At 37.3% G+C, this 21,176-nt stretch overlaps 1 protein-coding gene across 6 annotated transcripts in view; it reads right to left on the bottom strand.

Annotated features, from left to right (window-relative positions):
- The window catches only part of kaznb (kazrin, periplakin interacting protein b), a 144,294-nt gene that overhangs the window by 4,748 nt on the left and 118,370 nt on the right, over positions 1-21,176 (bottom strand). For 3 of the 6 annotated variants that reach the window (XM_084101657.1, XM_084101658.1, XM_084101659.1), the window contains 8 exons: positions 13,319-13,510; positions 9,522-9,658; positions 8,983-9,153; positions 7,373-7,553; positions 7,157-7,290; positions 5,701-5,827; positions 411-610; positions 7-125 (listed from right to left, as the gene is read on the bottom strand). In XM_084101657.1, coding sequence (XP_083957783.1) covers positions 7-125; positions 411-610; positions 5,701-5,827; positions 7,157-7,290; positions 7,373-7,553; positions 8,983-9,153; positions 9,522-9,658; positions 13,319-13,510 — 1,261 coding nt within the window. Of the gene's footprint in view, positions 1-6; positions 126-410; positions 611-2,858; positions 5,828-7,128; positions 7,291-7,372; positions 7,554-8,982; positions 9,154-9,521; positions 9,659-13,318; positions 13,511-21,176 lie in introns of those variants that run through there. The other 3 variants (XM_084101660.1, XM_084101661.1, XR_014604363.1) reach the window with 2 other exon arrangements.

Genomic DNA, 21,176 nt, shown 5'->3' with positions numbered 1-21,176 from the left:
GCTCACCCTCGTCCATTCTCTGCTTCTCGGTAGTCCTCAATAGCTAGACGCAGCTTCCTGCGGTGCATGGGGCTGTTGATTCCCAACCCCAGCTCCAGATCCTCATCGGTCAACCCCAACAACACCTGCAACAGGAAGCAGCTCGCTGACATCATCACCTAGGTCTTCCAGTTTAACAGAGTAATCATTAACTAGATTCATGTCAGTGCACATTGGAAGCATCAGGGAAGTAATAGTACTAAAGTATAATCAGCGGCTGCAGAATTGAAAATGTTATCCTAGAATATCACTTAATCAAGGAGAGGATTATAAATAGCTTATTAGTTGTATTTATTTGTGTTTTTGCTTTTAAAAAGGGTTAAAAATGCACATGGTAAGAACAGGAAAAAATAAAGAGGAGAACCATTTACCTTCCCACTCTTGACATTCTCAGAGCAGGCACGCATGTACATGGGCATTGCCATGACAACCTCCAGCCAGGCCTGCACTGTGAGCGCCCTCCACAGAGACATGGGCTTGCTCCGCGTAAGCTCCGCCTGCTGCAGCCGCTCCAGCTGCTCCTCGCCATCTGATAGGCTGGGCTGGGTCTGGCTGGAGAGGCTGTCTGAGTCTGGATTGGTCAGGAGGGGAGGAGGAGGGGGGGGCAAATTTAAGGGGTTCAGAGGGGTTGAGAGCAAAACAAAAATGCCTTATCCATTTTGCACATAAAAGCTTTTTTATTGCTGTGCAGGAAAAGCACCCACCTCCATATCCTCCTGTTTAATTTCAGTATTTTCTGCTCTTAAAAAGCTTCTTAAATGAATCATTGCTTTCTAGCAAGAACTGACAGCCACGATTAGGCCTGCGGTCAACATCGACAGGCCTTATCTATCCTCATATAACCCACACACGCTCTGAAATAAAACCACTTTTACCACCTCAGACTTTCACTTGAAAACCACTCAACTTACTTCCCCTTCCTGTGTGAAACTAACAAGAACGTTTTACAGCATTTTTACTATAACAGGAATATAAGTACATGGTTATCAGTCACAGGCCTTTTTGTTTTTAGTGGATTGACCACAATTTTAAAACAAGTTACTATTTCAGTCTTTAAACTTCAAAATTTCACATTTAATTCAATGCTTTAACTTGCCGTTTCTTTGTAATTTGTGAAATTGCTGCTTACACTTTATATTAGGTGCTTTATCAGTTTTATAAGGGGCAGTCGTGGCTAATGGTTAGAGAGCGGTAACCTGAAGAGTTGCAGGTTCGATTCTCAATACCGGCAAGAAATGACTGAAGTCATTTCCTAACCCCTCATTGCTCCAGGTGTGTGTGTCCACGGTTTGCAGTGTGTGTTCACTACTCATTACTGCTAATGTGTGTGCACTAACTTGGATGGGTTAAATGCAGAGGACAAATTCCAATTATGAGTTACCATACTTGGCCAGCACATGCCACTTTCACTTATCACTTTTTTTTTACAACTATCATGTACTTACATTAAAAAGGTTAGGTACAATGTACTTATTTTGTTTATGTTGTAAAACAAAAGACTTGTTGCTATTGAGGTGGGTTACGGGTAAGGTTATAGGCACAGGTTCAAATCTAATTACAGAAAATATTTACATGCAGGTATTTTTAAAATATAAGTACAACATAAAACATGTATTTACACTATAAGTGCTTTATATCAATTGATTAAATATCAGTACATAGTAGGTGAAGGCGCTTGCTACAAAGTGGGACTGTGAAATTTACTAGCAATTCCTGAGTGAAAATTCTTTAAAAGTAAATAATCTGTGTATTCATTGTAGACTATTTGATTACAATTAAAATCATACTGTTTTTATATTGTTGTAATGACGGTCCATTAAACCACCACCAAATGAAAGTCACCAGATTTTATTAATGCCATATAATCCACACATACAGTTCTATGTCGACACCAGCAGGTGGCGCCATTTAAACTCTTAACTGAGCTCATACTGCTGCAGTGATGTCATCCTTGAAGACCTCGACTTTCAGTTGAATCTGAATTAATTAGATATATAGCTAATTAAGTACATTATTTGGTTTCTAATATAGCCCTCCTAACGCTAAAAGTGTGTCCTTGGCAGGTATAAAACAAGATTGAAATCACCCTGAGGGTTCAGACTGAATCATTCTTCTCTCGAGGCTTCATCAGATTTTAATTAGCTGAAAAAATTACCTCTATAAGACTCATTATTTGATGGGCATCGGGGCAGAGGACACCTATTTCGAACCTTTAGAGGAAATAGGCAGGCGTTTGTCTAAGCAAAGACCGAGCCTTGACCTTGTTCGAGACATCTGAGAGCATCCGCTGGCTTATGGAAAAAATGGATTTTAATGGAGATCGCAATCTGTTTCCATTTCAATTAATGAGAAGGAAAAACCCAATTGCTCTGAATTTACTGTAGCATGCTCTCCATCATGCTTCATGAGGCTGTGAAAAGAAAACTCAAATAGGCCTATATAATGTACTTTTTTATGATATATAAATCCTAATAAATGTGTAGCGTTTTAAAATAAAGCCTTAAACTAAATGAAATCAGTTGGTAGTCATGAGATGATGTTTTGGGTAGAAGTGCACATGACCGTGCTCATGTTTTGGATAACGGTGCACATGATAGACTGGTTCCAGTTGACATATTCATATGAGTTATGAATGTAGTGAGTTTGGGGCATTCTCATCCACTGAGGTAAGACAATGTTAGGACACGTGTTAACACAGATGGTGGGAACGGGGTCACCCCAAACCATGGCAACCCCAGAACAAGAGGGTTAAGAGGAAACCATTATGACAACTTGCACACAAACACACACACAGGGTCAAGAAGAAAGGCACATGGATGTTGGGTTATGTGTTTTTATTTTAAAATAAGTTTATTTTAATTGTTTCTTTTTTCTTTTTAAATCTCCAGAGTGTTAAAACCTTCTCATCAGTCTTTCTGTAAATTCAAAGATAGTCTGGTTTCATTGAAATGACCTCTTTCCTAATCTTTAAATAAATTCTTTAATAGATTTAATCTTATATCTCACAATCTACTTTACAAACCTTACAACATAAAATCATTAGAGTGACATGAGGAATGAAGTTCAGTTTTAATTTAAAAGATCAAAAAAAAAAAAAAAGGAAAAAAAAAAAAATCAGTGCCACCAAGATGCAAAGGAAAGCTTGAAACGGAAAGAAATATGTGATATGTCAGCGAGACAAGAGTCATGATGACATCATTGGGTTCAACATTAATGGAAAAGAATGTTATGAAGCAGGGTGTGTTGTGAGTTCTTACAGGCATTATATTTGCACACTTGATAGAGCAGAGAAAAGAATATTCCTATGTATTTTCTTGTGTTCTTCTGCAAGATGCACTATAACCCTTTGGCACTTTATTGATGTAAGGTCAGCACCTGGTTTGAGAATATTCCAGATCCGTGTTTAAATAGTGGAAAGAAACTTTTCCGATATCACTTCAAAATCAAACGTAATTCCTCATAGGTTATAAAATGTGAGATTTTTTTAATATGGAAACAGTCTAATAAATAATGCTACATGTCTTTTAGCATAAAAGGGGCAGGTGATCTGAGAAGCATCAGACCACGCAAAAATAGCTCGACAAGGCCAGTCTGATGCATGATGTAACTTTCTAACTGAATTACTCCATCCTTTTGCAATCTACCATCATAATGGAACTAAACTGCCTAAAATACGATTTATTCAGTCTTTCCAGACAATAAAGTACAGATTTTAAGAGGTTTTCATTTCACATTTGTCAAGATTAAAAAGATCCTTGGTGCAGCCTTGCAAGAGGACATAATGCATAATAAAATATTAGCTTTCAAATGATCATGATCTCGGTTTGGCAGCTGTCTGAGTGTAACTCTTGAGGTAAACACACAAAATTCACCCATTAAGGTGCGGCCCATTCTCTGCAAAATTTTGCGGGCAAAATCCAGTAATTTCCTGTGAGGGCTAAAAAGTTCTCTACACAGATTTTGCTAGTGTTCGAGGTCATGCGGATTCGCCGCATCCACCAACAGAAAGTGACTTCTGTGTGAGCTGTGCTTCTTACATCGCTGCATTTCTGACGATGGACATTAGACCTTTTTTTCCCCGCAAAATCTCACAGAGATATTTGACCGCAGCTTTACGCAGATGTTCCTTAGCGATTAGATTACTGAGGTGAACAGCTAAGGCAAACATTTAGAAAACCATCTTATCCGGATGTAACTCCGTAGATCCTAACATTAAAAGTGCACTCAGTAATTTTTCGTTAATATTGTGCTGACTGCCATCTTGGCCCAAAACTGAAAATTACGTCATCATTTACTCACCCTCATGTTGCTATTAGTTTCTTTCTTCTGTTGAACACAAAGAATCATGGTAATCAAACAGTGACGTAGCCATTGACTTCTATAGTATTTTTTTCCACCATGAAAGTCAATGTTCAACAGAAAAGATAAACTTGTACAGGTTTGGAACAACCTGAGGGTGAGTAAGTTATGACAAAATTTTCATTTTTGGGTCCCTTTAAGGCATATTCACATTTATCACAAGAAAGAAACTTTAACGATAACTATATTAGCGTCCACACCAACGGACTCTATCGTTCTTCTGTTTATTATACATGTGCTGCAGTTCTGTAGTCTGCTGCTTTAAATGCTCATGCTTATTAAAACAGGATGGATTCTGATTAGCTGTCCATGTTTTTATCATTCATCAGCTGATTTTTTTTTTAAAGTGATTCCAATGATATTGTTTCTGTGTGCCGTTATCATTATAGTTGGTGTGGACTTTTCTTTTACATGTAGAATTATTTTTAAACTATTGTAATAGTTATTGTCCTCGGTGTGAATCGGCCTTATACTGACACCTAGTGGCATGAGCACTAAGTTTAGAGTCGAAATGTCATATTTTAAGTCAGCAGAGAGAGTGAAGTGAAGAATCCAATAATAGGTAAATTACCAAAATAAAATAAATAACATTAGCTGGTCATGTGATCTCAACATGGCCGCCCATGCATTGACCCGCTGACATAAAACAGCTTTATTTGGCTCACGTCTCATGTGATCATGGTCATGTTAACATTTAAAAATTTTCATGATGGGAAAAATGACAGAGTGCACCTTTAAATCTTTCAGATGGAGCTCACGCTATGGTGTATGAAGACAGCCTGGAGCTCTGGGTTCATGGTAAAAGCAGTCATGAAAAAGAAGCATTCCACATGAAGACATCAGCAAACACAAGGTGCACAAAGAGTTCCTATTTACAAATGCTCAGCAGTAATTCAAGTTTCCAGTTCATAAAAAAGAGACATATTACCACAAATAAAGCATTATAACAGCATTAACATATACACACGCAAATGATCCCATGTATATATTTATATCAATGTAAACATATGTACATATGCATACATATATAAATATATATTTCATTTACATAGATGTTTTTAAGTGTCGTTATGTACATTTCAAGGAGGCAGCAGTTCTTCCTCTTTCCTGTATTTTTCACGGGGAATACATTTGAAGGCACACACAAACGCTTATGCACGCTCACAGACACACATTAACTCATACATTTCCAGGCGTACGTCCACACACACACACACACTCTCACACACACACACACACACACGCAATAGCACTATCACCAGTCAGCATCCTCCTCTATATAGTAATCAGGGGTGGAAGTACCATCAAACAGGCCCGGATCCAAGGACTTGCGTTGAGATTTTCCCCGGGCAAACACTCGAGAAAGTGAGCCGAGACTAATCTTCTCCTTCTTCTTCTTACGCTTCTGGTCCTCGAGGTCCTCCATGGACTGAAGCAAGCACAAGAAAAGGCAGAAACAGAGACAGCGAGAGAGGAAGGAGAAGAGAGAATAGAAAAGTAATGGTGGACATATGGGGGCAGGTCAGTCATGTGGTTTCATCAGGAATCTCAGGAAAATCTGCCCTCTCTCATCAGCACTGCTTCAGGGGCCCACACACTCTGATTGTTTTTTTGTTTTTGTTTTTTACCAAAAACTGCAGTCGTTGCTATAAAAAACCTAAAGAAAAGTATTAGACCACTCACAGAAATAAGATTGGCAGAAATAATAGTGATCAATATGATGTCCTTTTCAGTTAAAGGAGCCAATCACCTTTCTGATTAGCATAACATTTTTGTTTAGAGCAATTTGATCCAAAAATGCTACATTTATGATACCACTATTGTCAGATTTTGTTGTTGACTTCAGTCTTTCTATAGCTGCCTAGGGGCATTAACAATATGCCACCAGGTGTACTCTCCAGTCCCTGCTGAAACCAATCTAGTTTGTTGGTTTAAGCTGGTCTTCCAGTCTGACAATCTGGAAAGGACCCAAAATCCCTCTAAAACCAGCTAACAGAGCAGCGTGACCAGGCTGGCAGATCAGAAAACCAGCATAGACTGGTTTAATTATTATTATTATTATTTTTACGAGTTAATAAAAATGACAAAAATCTTCTAACACATATGGAGATCCCATATTAATTATTATAAAATGGATGGCTGGTCACTGGGCATTTTGGTACATCACGTATAAATGTTTAATGCTGTTTCTACCAGCTTTGTTATTGGTAACTAAAACTAAACCGAAAACTATTAAAAACTATTTCCGGCAATTTAAATGAAGCTGAAATAAAATATAATAATAGATGAAAAACTAAAGCTTTAAAAACTTAAACGAACATTAGTAATGCTGCTTTGTCAACTACTTGAAATAAGTTGAAGTACTAAAATTACTAAAGCTGAATTAAAGCTAAATAGACTAATTAAAAAAAGTACAAAAACTAATAAAAATGACAAAAGCACTTAATTAAACTAAAACTGAATTCAACTAATTAACTAATTCAATATTTTTTAGAAATACTATAATCACAAAATAGTGGTCTTTACAAGCCAAATGTGCAAAACAAACACATTCAGTTGAGTCTTGTAGAGCACGACTAATTCTTACAGGTACAAACTGTATCTTTTGATCTGCATGAACCACCATCAACAGAAAACGCGCCCCTGAAGCCATGCTGATGAGCAGCGCAGGGACTGAATATTTGAGAAGAGTGAAGGTGGAGATAAAAGCAAGTTGGGAAGGCTGTTTACTTGGTCGGGGGTGCCAGGCAGCTCTTACATTGCAGAGGGAGTGAGTCCGGTGGCGGGGCGAGTTGATGTCGCTCGGGGTGGAAGAGCGGTCGCCGTCGGCCGCCGAGGCATCGGAGATGACGGAGGGCTGGCGGGAGTGACAGGGGCTGATCCTCAAAGCAGCTGTGGAGACAGGAGACGGGCGGGTGAGTGGACTAAAGAAGACCTTTGGCGTATCTTTGCATGCTGTTGTGTAGGCCTGTACCTTGCCTGTCAGCGGGGTGTGAATGGTACAGGGTTTGTTGACTCTGTCTGATTGCCGCAGTGAGGGGAAGGTCTGCTTGCATCACCCACTCCTGACTGCCGTTCACCACCGGCTCTGATGGCATCGCCACCGAGTGACGCTTTGGCACGTCTTTATTGAGAGTGGCCAGAGACTGCTTTGCCTGAGGTACAAAAACAACATCAGTTGTGATCACTATAGAACCTTTATACAGTTGGGTCTATAATTAAGAGGATCCAAAGTTAAAATTCTTTGATTTTTATATTTAATAAAAAATTCATTACAACTGATATTAGTGTATCAATGTTAATTTGAACTCCACAAGTTCATGTAAAACCAGATGATCATGTTCTCCAGCTGTACAAATAAGTGTACATATATATATATATATATATATATATATATATATATATATATATATATATATATATATTTTATTTATAGATTTTATTATTAATATATATATATATATATATATATATATATATATAATAACATATATTATTATAATTTATACCATGGTCTGGGTGAATACTCGATTCTGATTGGCTGCAGGGTGTCCATTAAAAAGTGATAATGTACACCTAGGAAAGGTGCCTTTCCTTCATCAATTTGCCTGATGACAGTTCTAAATGATTGCGCTGGCTCAAACTCACTGATCAACTGCTGCGGTCGGGTCGCTGTGGCCACGTTGCTTGGCAACGCCTGTATACGGGAGATATTAAATAGTGCGCTCGACTTAATAGATAAAAACCCTCACGATTTTTACTCTAAAACACATTAAAGTATTATTAGATTAAATATTTCTTTCTTTCGTAAGTGACCATGGTATAAGCGGGTTAATGCCCTTCGAGGTGTCCATTGTCAGGTATTAATGGACTTCGCCGTCGTCCATTAATACCTGATAATGGACACCTAGTCGGGCATTAACCCTTACATATTATAAAATATAATATATTATAAAAGTAATACCATATATTATTTATTACTTTAAAATAAAGTTAAAGTATTTTAACTTTATTAAAATACTTTACCCCCCCCCCCCATTATCCATTACTCAGTATATAGATGTTAAAGGATATAAAACATCTTGCCCCTCAGATTGCTCAGGGGGAAAAACAATAGATTTCAAAATCTCAGTGGGAGTGAAATCATTAGTATGCTTGAGATAATGTATGTATGTGAATACTGGTGAGGCACACAGGCACAACAGATTAGGCATATGAAGTGAGTAATGATGCTATTACTGCTCTGTTGACAGCCATGTGCCTCTTCATGGGGATTTTTGTGTGACTGCATGTGCCCGTACATATGTTTGCACATTGTAATGCCAATCCAGCAAAATGTAAAATTGCATAATGCAGATCAGTTGGGGTTCCATGATCCATCTGTGGATCTTAACTGATGAATGTTGAGACTGATATATCGGCAATCAGAGCCACTGAGAGGTAATTCGAGAGCCTCTAATGATAAGAGATGCAAACCGTCAAGAGGATGAGTTAAGACAAGATAAGAGGTGTGAGTGTTTATGGCATTGTGGGAAGTGGAAGTGTGCGTCTGCAAGAGAGAGATCAAGAGAGATGCTATCTCACCATGGTGAGCTCTGCCTCTAGCTCTTTGATTCTGTTCTCCTTCATGTCTATCTGGGAGCGCAGGACGCTGGCTTGTTCTGTGGCCTCTTTAGTCTGCCGGCGCAGGTCCCATTTCTCTCTCTCCAGCATGTCCTTCTCTTTGGCCAGAGTCTTTACCGCGTCCTCGCTCTCCTGTAGCACAGCACAGTCAGCATCAGTCCGTCACACACATGTGAACACACACACACTACTTTTCTTTCAGCTCAAAAAAGTTTGTATCAGTTTGTAAGTGGATCTGTCAACATATTGTCAAATGTATCAAGAATGAAGTTCCTCCCTAAGTTTCCTCTAATACAAAATTTGTCTTTAAGATCATGTCAGCCAATGGTAATGTATCAGTCTTTTCAAATTTACAATTATCTAGTGCGACCCTGAACAAAAAGAGAAAGAAGATAAAATAATTAGATAAAGTAAGGATTGGCAAGTTTCGTTTTTGAAAGATCGTTTCAGATGACACGCATGAAGTGAACTGAAGAGTCCGTGGAGAATTTCATGCACACCTTTCTGTGCTGGTCATAATTTCGAATGAAGTCTCGGAGCTGCTCTTCTCGGCTCTCCAGTGTGGTGTAGAGCTGCTGCATCTGGTTCACCAGGTCAGCCTTTTCTGCCTTCAACCGCTTCCGATCACCCTTCATAGCTACACACAAACATACACAATCATTTTGAGAAATGCAGCAATAATATTCACTTTTAGCACATTATAAGTATATAAACAACCGAGTGCCTCCTACATCATAACATTCACATTTTAGTGTTTGGACTTTTTGTACTGTGGCTGCAACACACACACGCACACACACACAAAGGCTTTGTGTCCTTGAATGACGCATCTGCAGTTTGTGCTCTGACCTCTATCTGTCAGATAACAGTTGTGGACATACAAAGTGATGGATTACCCTGTGCGTGTTCAAAATAAACAGTCAAAACCCAGTGTCTTGTTAGGCATCTTTTGATGATTATTATTATTAGTGGCATAAATAAAGGACTGTGGTGTTGTAGTTAAAAATTGTTCTGCTCAAAACAGCCTCCAGGGGGCACCAGCTCCACTATAAACATCCCACACAGAGGGAAAAGACGTGTGTCGTTAACATTAAACAAATGCATTTTATTTCAAGGGTTTAATTAGAGAGGAAATGTGAGGAGTAACACCTCATAACAATTCCATATCATATAACATTTCATTTACAATGTAAAGCTTTCTGAGGTCTGCTGTCTTGTTGCTTGTAAAAAGTAAATCATTTATTTGACTTGAGGTAACTGTCTCGTTCCCCCTCAAACTGAAGGAGGCTCCTCATTCAACAGTCAAACCTGTTTTTCCACTATGATACGAGAGCCGTTGACATTCATGAGCACACATGCACCCTACCATCCATCACCTCTGTCTCTCTCCCCATCTCACTTTTCTCCAGAAGGGCCAAAAAGACTCAAATCTGATAAATGGTTTTGTTTGCTGAAAACTCAGCTTGACGCAGTTTGTCGCATGTGAAATATTTGTAATGGACTGGCAGGTTGCTCCAGTTCCTGTTTAGGTACTACAGGTGTTACATTACAAACTAAATGACTAAGTGTCAAGTAACACGGTTGACCTAGTGTAAAGTGTGTCACAATTTTGAATGCAGCGTTTTCAATGTAGATCTCTTTTAAATGTGTTCAAGAATTTAGATAACAATTTGATGTCATTTCTATCAATTACTTTGCCCAACATTTTCATATCTGAGTCATGTACAGACTAAAATATGACAAAAGAATAATCCATTTGACTGACTTAAGATATCCATTTTAAAAACAGATGGCACACTTAAAAAATGTAAGAATGTTATTTTGTTAGACAGCAAAAAATTAAACCAAATGCCACTTGTTTTTAAGAAAGACGGCAGATTAAATGGAGAGCTTCTGCCTAAGTCTCTTGCTTCTCATATTGTTCTCTTGAGAAAAATGCAATTGTCAAGATACCAAAGTCTGAGATCAAAAGAGATTTTAATATGAATATTAGCATTACAATTTCCGTAAGCAAATTGTTTGTGCTATGCTGTTTATAGCTATTTATTCTTGCTGTATGTTAGCAATTTTCTCATTTATGTCTGTTTTTATCTCTCCAAAGGAATTTAAAAGAAACATCTAAGAACTTCATTAAATCTAAGAAATACAAATATTCCTCTGAGACTGTATACACTATTGTTCAAAAGTTTGGGGTGGAAAAACAGTAATATTTGTGAAATATTCTTACAGTAAGGGTTTTCTATTTTTATGTGTTTTTAATATGTAATTTATTCCTGTGATGGCAAAGCTGTAGTTTCAGCATCATTACTCCAGTCTTCAGTGTCACATGATCCTTTTACCACTGTTATAAACCACATTTCAAAAACCCTTCTTTCACACATCTTCCTAAAAGCAGCCACAGTTCACACTGCAGGAACTCATTGATAAGACACTTTTAAATTAATCACACTATGCATCAACACTAACCATTTTGTCTAGCACTTAAATCCTCTGTTTATACAAGTCCCTCAAATACACTAAAAAAGCACATTACACCCGAGATAAACAGATAGCTGATAAGATAAGCAACTCTCTCTCTCTCTCTCTCTCTCAAGGGGGACTTTCCATAGACATAATGATTTTTATACTGTACAAACTGTATATTCTATCCCCTAACCCTACCCATCGAAGAAAACTTTCTGCGTTCGTACATTTTCAAAAAAGATCTATGAGCTGTTTTCCTCATGGGAACATGTGTACATATGTCCCCACAAGATCAAAAATTACTGGTATTACTATCTTTGTGGCGACATTTGGTCCCCATAATTTAGGGAATACCAGGACACACACACACACACACACACACACACACACACACACAAAAAAAAGTGTCTTACCGATCCAAAACTTTTGACCGGTAGTGCATATATATATATATATATGCAGTCAATCGATTAAAAACTTTGACTTTGACTTTTTTCTGTAATCACGATTAATCACACCTAACATTAAAGATTTTAATATTTTTTTATATTGTAATAATTTCACATTTAATCTCCAAACTAATGTTGAAACAACAAAGACAGAAGCCTATTTTTTAAATATTTGTTTAATGGCATCTTTTAATGGCATCTTTTAATACTGATCTTTTATCATCATACTGATGTCTCTGAAGTTTTTTTGCTCTCAATTTTAGCCATTATAGCCATTCAGCATTACAGTATAATCAAAAGCTATCAATTGTAACATTTGTTAGGCTTTAAAAATATAACTTAATTTAAGTGAACTTGAAACAATCTTCACAGAAACCCATTACACTAAATGTCACATTTACCCTGTGCCCTACAATATATCAGGGCTCAATTTTGTTATTTTGCCCTGTCAAAATGCACAAAAAGTTTTTCAAGTTATTCAGTCAAGAGCAGTGAGTGATTTTTTCTTTTTCTTTTTTGATTATCCTTAATGATAGACAGTAGCAGGTCTGTCTGTTCTTTTTGCCTGTTCAAGTCGCTGTCTGAAGCGTCTTTCTGTGCGCACGAGTTGTGTGTGCGTCACACAGACAGGAGATTTAAAGATGCACACCAGTACTGCACTACGTTCTCTTTTGTGTCTTATCGCGCTTGAATGGTTTATTTACTTTTTGTTATCATACAATGTACCGCTAGCCAAAGGATGATGGAAAAAAACGGATGCTGCATTAATTGTGTTAAATATTTTGGTCCCACTTTATATTAAGTGGCGTTAAGTACTATGTACTTACATCAAAAAATAAGTACAATGTACTTATTGTGTTCATGTTGTATTGTAAAACACTTTTGCTGCTATTGAGGTGTGATACAGATAAGGTTAGGGACAGGTGTGGTGGATTGGGTAGGTTTAAGGTGTAAGGGAAGGGTCAACTGTGTAATTACAAATGTAATTACATAAATTAATTACAGCTGTAATTACATGCAGGAATTTTTAAAATGTAAGTACAATGTAAAAACATGTAGTTACACAATAAGTACATTGTATCAAATTATTAATTTCAATGTAAGTACATAGTACTTAAAGCCACTTAATATAAAGTGGGACCAATATTTTTAACGCATTAAACTGAAAAAATGAATTGCATGCTATATATATATATATATATAAAACACAATTGACTAGTTGGTATTTGGCCGACCACTGTGATCCATCCCTATTACTGAAACAATGATTTTGGGTAAACTCAGGCAGTATTGATGTGTCTAGGGAGGGTGAAGCGCTTGAACAGCACACAGGGGGGATTTCTCTGGTAATCCTGCAATATTGGCTTTGTGATTGGGGTTCAGACCTTGTAAGGCCTCCTTGGCACGTTCCAGCTCCTGCTCCTTCTCCCCCAACTGCACCTTGAGCTCGGCGGCGGACAGCGTGTCGGCCGAACAGCCACCATGCGAGTCCTCCAGGTCTTTACTCAACATGTCCTTCATCTGTCTGAGGAGGTGCACCTCCTCCTGTAACTGAGCCACCTCCTCCCTCAGCAACACTACAGAGACATGGAGAGAAAGAAATCACTTAGTAACAAGTAGCTCTCAGCAAGTAGTTGTAATGCTACATATTATTTTATATTTCTATGTGGCCAGCAGGCTAAGAGGAAACAGCATAATTATGACAAACAAAGAGTGGCTGTTAAGATATTTCATGTATTTACTCACTCTTAAACAATGCTATCTTTCATTCTTTTTAATCACAGAGAAGCAGACCACATAATAAAAAAGCGCCATTCAGATCTGGAGGGGGTGAGAGACGATTTCTGCACCGTTTTCAAGACTCTTTCACAGAGTCAAGGGAGTTAGAGAACAGACACATTAGGAATGAGAGCGAAACCACAGCAACAAGAGCGGGACTCAGGCCCACTTAAAGCAAAACAGCAGCAATTGGCAATATATCAACAAATACACAAGCAAAACTGTTTAGGCATTGAGAGACAGGAGGCTGAGAGGACACAAATGTTACAGAGCCTCTTTTAATAAGCGGAAGAGTGGTGCCTACATTGTTTTGAATGAAGAAAAAAAAAAAAAGCAGCCCATATCTCAACCCCGCACTGAGAGCGCCTATAAACCAGAGCAAAGCTGATTGAAGGACTTTCAAAAGCTCATGTGGCGACTTTCTGTTTTGTCCCACTAATGTGGCGGAAACATCATCGAGTCATGAAAGTAAGCTGAATTAACCGAGCTGCCAGTCAGGTGCGCTCTGCCTCTTCTGATACGCTCAGTAAGTGAATAAATTAAACGGAGGCCTTCGCTCAATGTACTCTGCATTACCAGGCAACAGCTGCAACATCAATCTTTTTCAGGGGAAACGAGGGAGCTTATCAAGTAATAGAATTCAATTAACTGTAAACTATAATGCACTAACACTGCAGCCTCGACAATAAAAGCCCAACTGGGATGAAATAAATCTACAGCACTTATCAAGAGCAATCAATACAATTAATGAGGTATTTTGCTTGGAGTGCAACATGGTAATGCAAAATACATCTCGCCATGCATGTCATATGTATTCATATATATATATAGCTTTTAAACACTTCTTACCTAATTCAATTATTATGGAAGATATATTAATAATGAAAGTTGAATTAAATTTAAGGGTCTAAATACGAAATATTGATTTAACCTACTAAATATATATTTCGCATATATGTAGTATTCTATTTAGTAGTATACTGAATAATTATGTAATATTTAGTACAATCTGAGAAAATATAAATATATGCACATTTTCTGCCGTTTTTATGAAAGCAAATTTAAGACCTTTTCAAGACTCAAAATGAAGGGAAATCAATACATCAGTATGTTATCTAAATGGAAATGTCTAGGTTGGAACACAATGAGTTCTATTTCAACAGATATCTATTACTTTTTAATTAATTTTACAAATAAAAAGTATCTTGAATCCCTCTGCTTCCAACCACTAGAATATGGAAATATATTTTCCTGTACCTTCTGATCACACCGCAAAAAAAGGGATGTTCTTCCTCAGTCTGTTTGTCTAAAGATTCTTATATCAAGATATATTTGCTTGAGATGCAAAATATAAAGTCTTAATCATAAAATCATAAAACGAGTTTATGATTAAAACAAGAACAAATATCTACCAATGGGCTCAGATAAATCAACTTAATCCAAAGGCAAGTTTTCATTACTCATTTACAGATATTTGCTCTTGTTTTAATCATTAAAAAAAAAAGATATTTGTATTGGAAAACAGGACAAAAATACTGAGGAAGATATAAAAAATCTGCAATGCATGCAACATTTAATGCCATGACTTTATAAACTTTCTACTCTGATTTAAGACCTTTTTAAGACCCACAGAAACCCTGTATATATATATATACTAAAGAAATTCATTATTTCACTTTTAAACACTTCCTACCTAATTTAATAGAGCAAATTAATTATCAAAGATATAATTATTTTGAAAGTTGTATTAAATCTGGGGGTGCATCTGCATCCCGCCATGCGTGCAGTAACCGCTGGTACCTCACCTACACTTTAATGTGACATGACATCACTCGATGAGAGCACTTCCAGATAAAACTGACAATTAATTCACTTCAACCAGCTAAGGCGCAGTCCGATAGCGGTGGATGTTTAAAAGCGATCCCACTCTTATGCCGTGAACGTGCGAGACAGAGAGGGGGCCGGCCGCGAGTCGAGATAGCACCAGGTGCTCGAGGCATTTCTTCAGCCTGCCGTTGACAAGGTGAGCGTCTGCAGCGCGACTGATAAGACAGAGACAGGGACAACCCATTGGTCAATGTCTGCAGCCACCAGCAGGCACAGGCAAGACACTGGGTTTCAACATGGCACAGGAAGCTTCCTTTTCCTGGAAAGTGTCATCTTTCATGCTGCCGCGTTGGAGCCCAAAGCCACTTATTCGTTTGTTTAACTTGGCAGAGACTTATTTGGGGCAGTGGGTCCAGCTGTTGTCCCGCTCTGAGCTCCAGCACATACACAAAATTTTGGCTTATGACCAGGATTTGTGTGAGAACTATGTGGTTTCTGCACTCAACAGCAGTTCAGCTGGTCTGTGCCAAACTCCTAAATGCAAAGTATGAATCATAAAATTACACAGAGTGCGTGATCCTCCATGTTAAGGCTCAGAATTTGCAGCAAACACACACCAGCGTCAGTCTATAAAAATGTAAAATTCATGGGATAAACAAAGGTTCTCTCAATAACAAACAACATACTAATCATTGAGTGAATCAACACTGCTCTCTGACATGCTGAAATACACAAACAAGACACTATTCAGTTCAGTTTTACATCATTCTTACAGTGTCCCCGAGGTACAAACAAACCAGCAGATCATAACACTTCTTGAAGAAATATAAGAGGTTCAAAAACAAGTCAATATTGCATCAATGTTGGAAAAATGTCAGTTTAAAAACCAAAGCATGTTAAAATTACTTAATTACACTGCACCTTTTGGCCAGAAATGACCACTGAAATTATTTTATAATTTTACCAGTATATTATCTTAAAGCTTCTGTTAATCAGTGTTGTTAAAGGGTTAGTTGACCCAAAAATGAAAATTCTGTCATTAATTACTCACCCTCATATCGTTTCAAACCCATAAGCCTTTACATCATCTTCCGAACACAAATGAGGATCTTTTTGATGAAATCTGAAAGCTTTCTGTCCCTCCATTGACAGCTATGACACTTTGGCACGTCAAATAATAAAGTAATAAAAATATATGAATTAATTATCAATCCAAGTATTATCTGGCATCCAAATGTATATATAATTATTCTGCTTTATTCAGGACCAAGTTGTAATACGAGTTCAGTCTATTTGAAGAGGCTGATGAGTCTTCCCTCATAGAGTTGCATGAAATCTTATCAGAACTTCATGAAAGGAGAGAGTGTATCTGGGTCTTCATGCTGTGAGAACTGAGGCTGATACACACAAAAGCAATCAGGCCCCTAATTCCCCAAAATTCAGTTCAATCGATTCACACTGACGTCATTTCTCCATCTCAAAAGCCAAACTAACCATGAGCTTCAGTGTGTGGATAAATCAAAGCAAAACTGAGCCGTCAAAAAATAGCTATGGATGAGTCTATATATAAAGCATTAAAAGCTATTAAACTTTATATTTGTAAAAGATTTTTCTAGAATTAATTTCTGCCAAGTCTGTTATTCAAACTTGAATCAAGCACCAAACACTTGTTTAATTTCCATTCTATCACATTCATAAAAGAGGAAGATTACTTAATTTAATAGGCTAGTAAAATCTCAATCACATTGATGGTGCTGTCTGGTGCCACATAAAATAATGACAGTAACTAGGGGTGGGAATCTTTTACCATCTCACGATTCGATTCGATTCCGATTCTTGAGGCCACGATTCGATTCAAAATCGATTTTCGATTCAAAAAGATTTTCGATTCAAAACAATTCGATTTTATTCATAATGATTTCTAATCAGGTTTCTGATCATGATCTACTCTCATCTGCTTTGCAATACAGAATGACAAACGGAGACATTAAAGTGTCTTTTTCACATTTATTAAGTTCAATTCTCAGGGAAGTGCCTTTTATCAAAAACATTGAAAAAATATTTTTACTTGGTACTTTTAAAGCAAAGTATTTATGATGACCCATAACGAACTTACTTCCAATACTTCCTATATTAATTGTATTAATAAAACAAATGGAAGTGATTTGGCAAGTCAACTGTAAGGTTACATTTGCCAGCATATGTCCCAACATTGCTGAGAACCAACAGGAAAATAAATGTGTGCCTGTACTAGCAGCATACTTGTAGTAAATTAATACAAACTTCAGCATATTCTGAATCTCTAGCATTTAATAATAGACTTCTAACCAACATCCTCTTGTTATTTCCAATGAGCAATATAATCCTTCAGACAAAAAAAAAACATTTTGCTGTAGCAAATTCACAAACAGTTTTCGTTCAAAAATATAGAATTATGTACCAGAAGCTATCATAACGTATAATGCTTGTGGACTTATGCATATTCTGAATAATTAGTAACATACAAAGTCGCTCTTGACTTATACACAACTAAATAATAAAGAGTTATGACTTGAAATGTTTGCTGTATACCACAATCAAAAATAGCAAAGAAAGTGAATGAACATTCTGCAGAGAGTAACTTACAGTCAAAATGTAACTTTTTGTGACTGGCATTGCACATATTGCATACAGATCAGATCGGTTTACACAGCATATTGATGTGAAAACTAAACAATACAGAAATTAGCTCTCATACAAAAAAAATACTAAATAGATCACAATGAAATTGCCAATGTTCCATACGTTAGCTTTTAACGAAGACATTCTCTGGTGCCGTTCGGATTTGGCGCTCAGCCATCATGCGTCTGTTATGTGCGCGTCTCTGTTGTGCACGCCACAGACTGTCCGCGCACTGCACGTCCGCTTCAGAGTTCCGCCTTTTGCGTTCCTTCAATGTTACGTTATTAGATTTTTTTTTTTTTTTTTTTTTAGAAAATCGATTTTTGACATTTGTGAATCGATTCAGAATCGTCCACGTCCCGAATCGCGATTCATCTAAGAATCGATTTTTTTCCCCACCCCTAACAGTAACCAGCTATATAAACTTGTAGCGGCAGCAATATTTTCTACTCCATGGATTGTCTTTATCTCTTTTGGTCTGCGGTTCTGCAGTTCTGTGATAAACCATTTTGTAAAGGGCTAAACTCAAGAATGCATGTTTCAATGGATCTGTAGACAAGTTCTGATGTATAACCGTCTCCAAACAACCTGCACACACGCAACTGGGTCCTTAAGCAACTCAAAAAAAAAGAAAACATCCTCAAAGTGAATTCATCACTGAAAATACAGCAGAAGAGGAAAAACTAAGCATTATTTGTAGCAGGGAAATCAGTCCTTGAGTTGGTTCTCCAAAATCAAAGTTCATCTTTACATGTTGGAGTTTAATGAAGTTCTGGGGTCCCAATAGCACCAACAGACTTCTAACCCAGAGCAGACCACATAAGGTCAATGATGGAGAGGTTGCAGGTGTCTTCGGGCTCTGGCACGCTTTTCAATTCTCAAGGGACGGCTGGATCTATGGAACGAACCAGAAATTTAAGGCTCATTCTTTATGCAATGCATTTTGCATGCAAACAACATAGTGAATAAAACGAATGGATTAAACATGAATCAACCAAGGATTTACAGTGACGGTAAACCCAAATAATCCATTAATAAAAAATGTAAAACATTTCCTCCAGACATGGGCACAGTGTCTGTGGCATTTTCCCACAATGCTTTCCCAAACTAGCGTTGATGCTGCCTCTGATATGACCGTCTAAGGAGCTCTAAACCCTGAGGTTAAAATTTGAGAGCCCATTTTGGGGGGAGTCTGGACCATACAGCAGCATGGGACTCTGCAAGTGGTTTTAATCATTAACATGAGTGAACGGCATGTTGTGGAGAGTTCAAAAAACCTCTCGCTCTGAGCCTGTGTGAGTCAGAGAAGGTGAACTGATAAAACACAAAAGAGAATATCATTAAAGTGGATTATTCTGATTCTACCCTATTCAATCTTGTTCTTAAGGCTCTCTTTGATTTCTGCTTTTCCTTTGAGATATTTTGATCAATGCAAATGAATGTTTCATCACATACTTTTCTTTTTCATCGCATATATTTTACATTTTGTGCTTAGGAGCACAAGTTCACAGCAAATACAGAAGCTGGGCAGTATGCGTCCCACGCATATATGAGAAGCAGCAGTCTTTGGGGAGGTTTGTGTAACAGTTAGTGTAAATCTTCCAGAGGATATTACATGCTTTAAAACTTGTGGGAAATCTGCCTTTGATGTTACAGGTCAGTCTGTGAGTTCTTTTGAATGGCCCTTTGTTCAATAGTTAAATAGTGAAAAACAAGGCTGGAAAATGTATGTGGTGAGAGTCACACACTCATGTGCAACGAAAAAGATTCAGGGTCTTAACAGCATGGTGTTCAATAGCTCGCACATGCATTAAGCAGGGCAACTATTGGCACATAATGTCCCAGCGGACCAATAACTGGCTTCTTAGCGAGCCGTTCGACTCTGATGATTATGAATATAATTGACAGGCACATAACATGATTCTGTGGGCTGCAGAAGGAGACCAGAGGTTGGTGCCTTGATGATAAGAGCCACTCTTCATCTGATGGATCACGCTGCTAATGCCTCTTAGGCTGAGAAGCACATTACAGAAGCACAAATCACGGCTCTCGTTTGTGGCTTGAGAGGAGAGCAGAGGTCGAGAGAGGTAGAGAGTGAGACTCTTATCCTGCTGTGATAGCAGTGAATCCAGCCACACAAGCTCCCTGATCTCCTGTCAATCACTCCTCTGGTGAAAACACAAAATACATTTGAAAGCTTAATTAAATTAGCATTTCACATTATACTACACAACAGCCCTGTTGAAAAGACCAGCTTCTTGTTTGTGTGGGCGAGGGCCAGGGTTCTTAACTAGCTTAACCAACAAGACTTCCTTGCAGAAATCATCAGATCTTTTTTTTTTTGTTCCATGGCAATTTGTATAAGATGGTACAAACAAAATGATGTAAAAAAATATTTTTTTAAACTTTGTGTTTTCATATGCTCAAAGTTGTACAATATCATGATTTCACCATCTCATACAAATCATTTTTTAATATCTATTTTTGTAGGGGAATATATATTTTTGAACAAACAGAGAAACAAAATAAACAAATCAATAGTCAAAAACCAAGAAACATAAATGAAAAACTAATAAATAAATAAATAATTCACACAAGATGTATTCATCATTAATAATCATCATTTTTTTTCATCTCATCAAACACTGAGTATTCAGTTGCCAGTTAGATAATTTCATAAGGAAATGCCAGCAAATTTTCACTGGTAGAATAACTTTACCAAATATTTCATTAATTTTTGTTTGAATTAAAGTTTGTTAATATCAAACTAAATGAATTTAAAGCAAACAAAACATATTTTAAATATTTGTTTCCTTTGCATGAATTATCGAACATTTTACCTAACATTCATTCATGCTTAAGTGAAACATGTTTTAAAAGTGCTTAACACATCAAGATATTATTTACATTATTACACATACATTATTATTGGTAAATTCATTATGGATATTATTTGTACAGTTGGTCTAATTTATA

This window comes from Abramis brama (assembly GCF_963993115.1).
Source record: "Abramis brama genome assembly, chromosome: 23".
NCBI classification, from domain to species: Eukaryota; Metazoa; Chordata; class Actinopteri; order Cypriniformes; family Leuciscidae; genus Abramis; species Abramis brama.
Note: the sequence above shows the minus strand (reverse complement) of the source record. Positions and strands in the feature narration are given on the sequence as shown.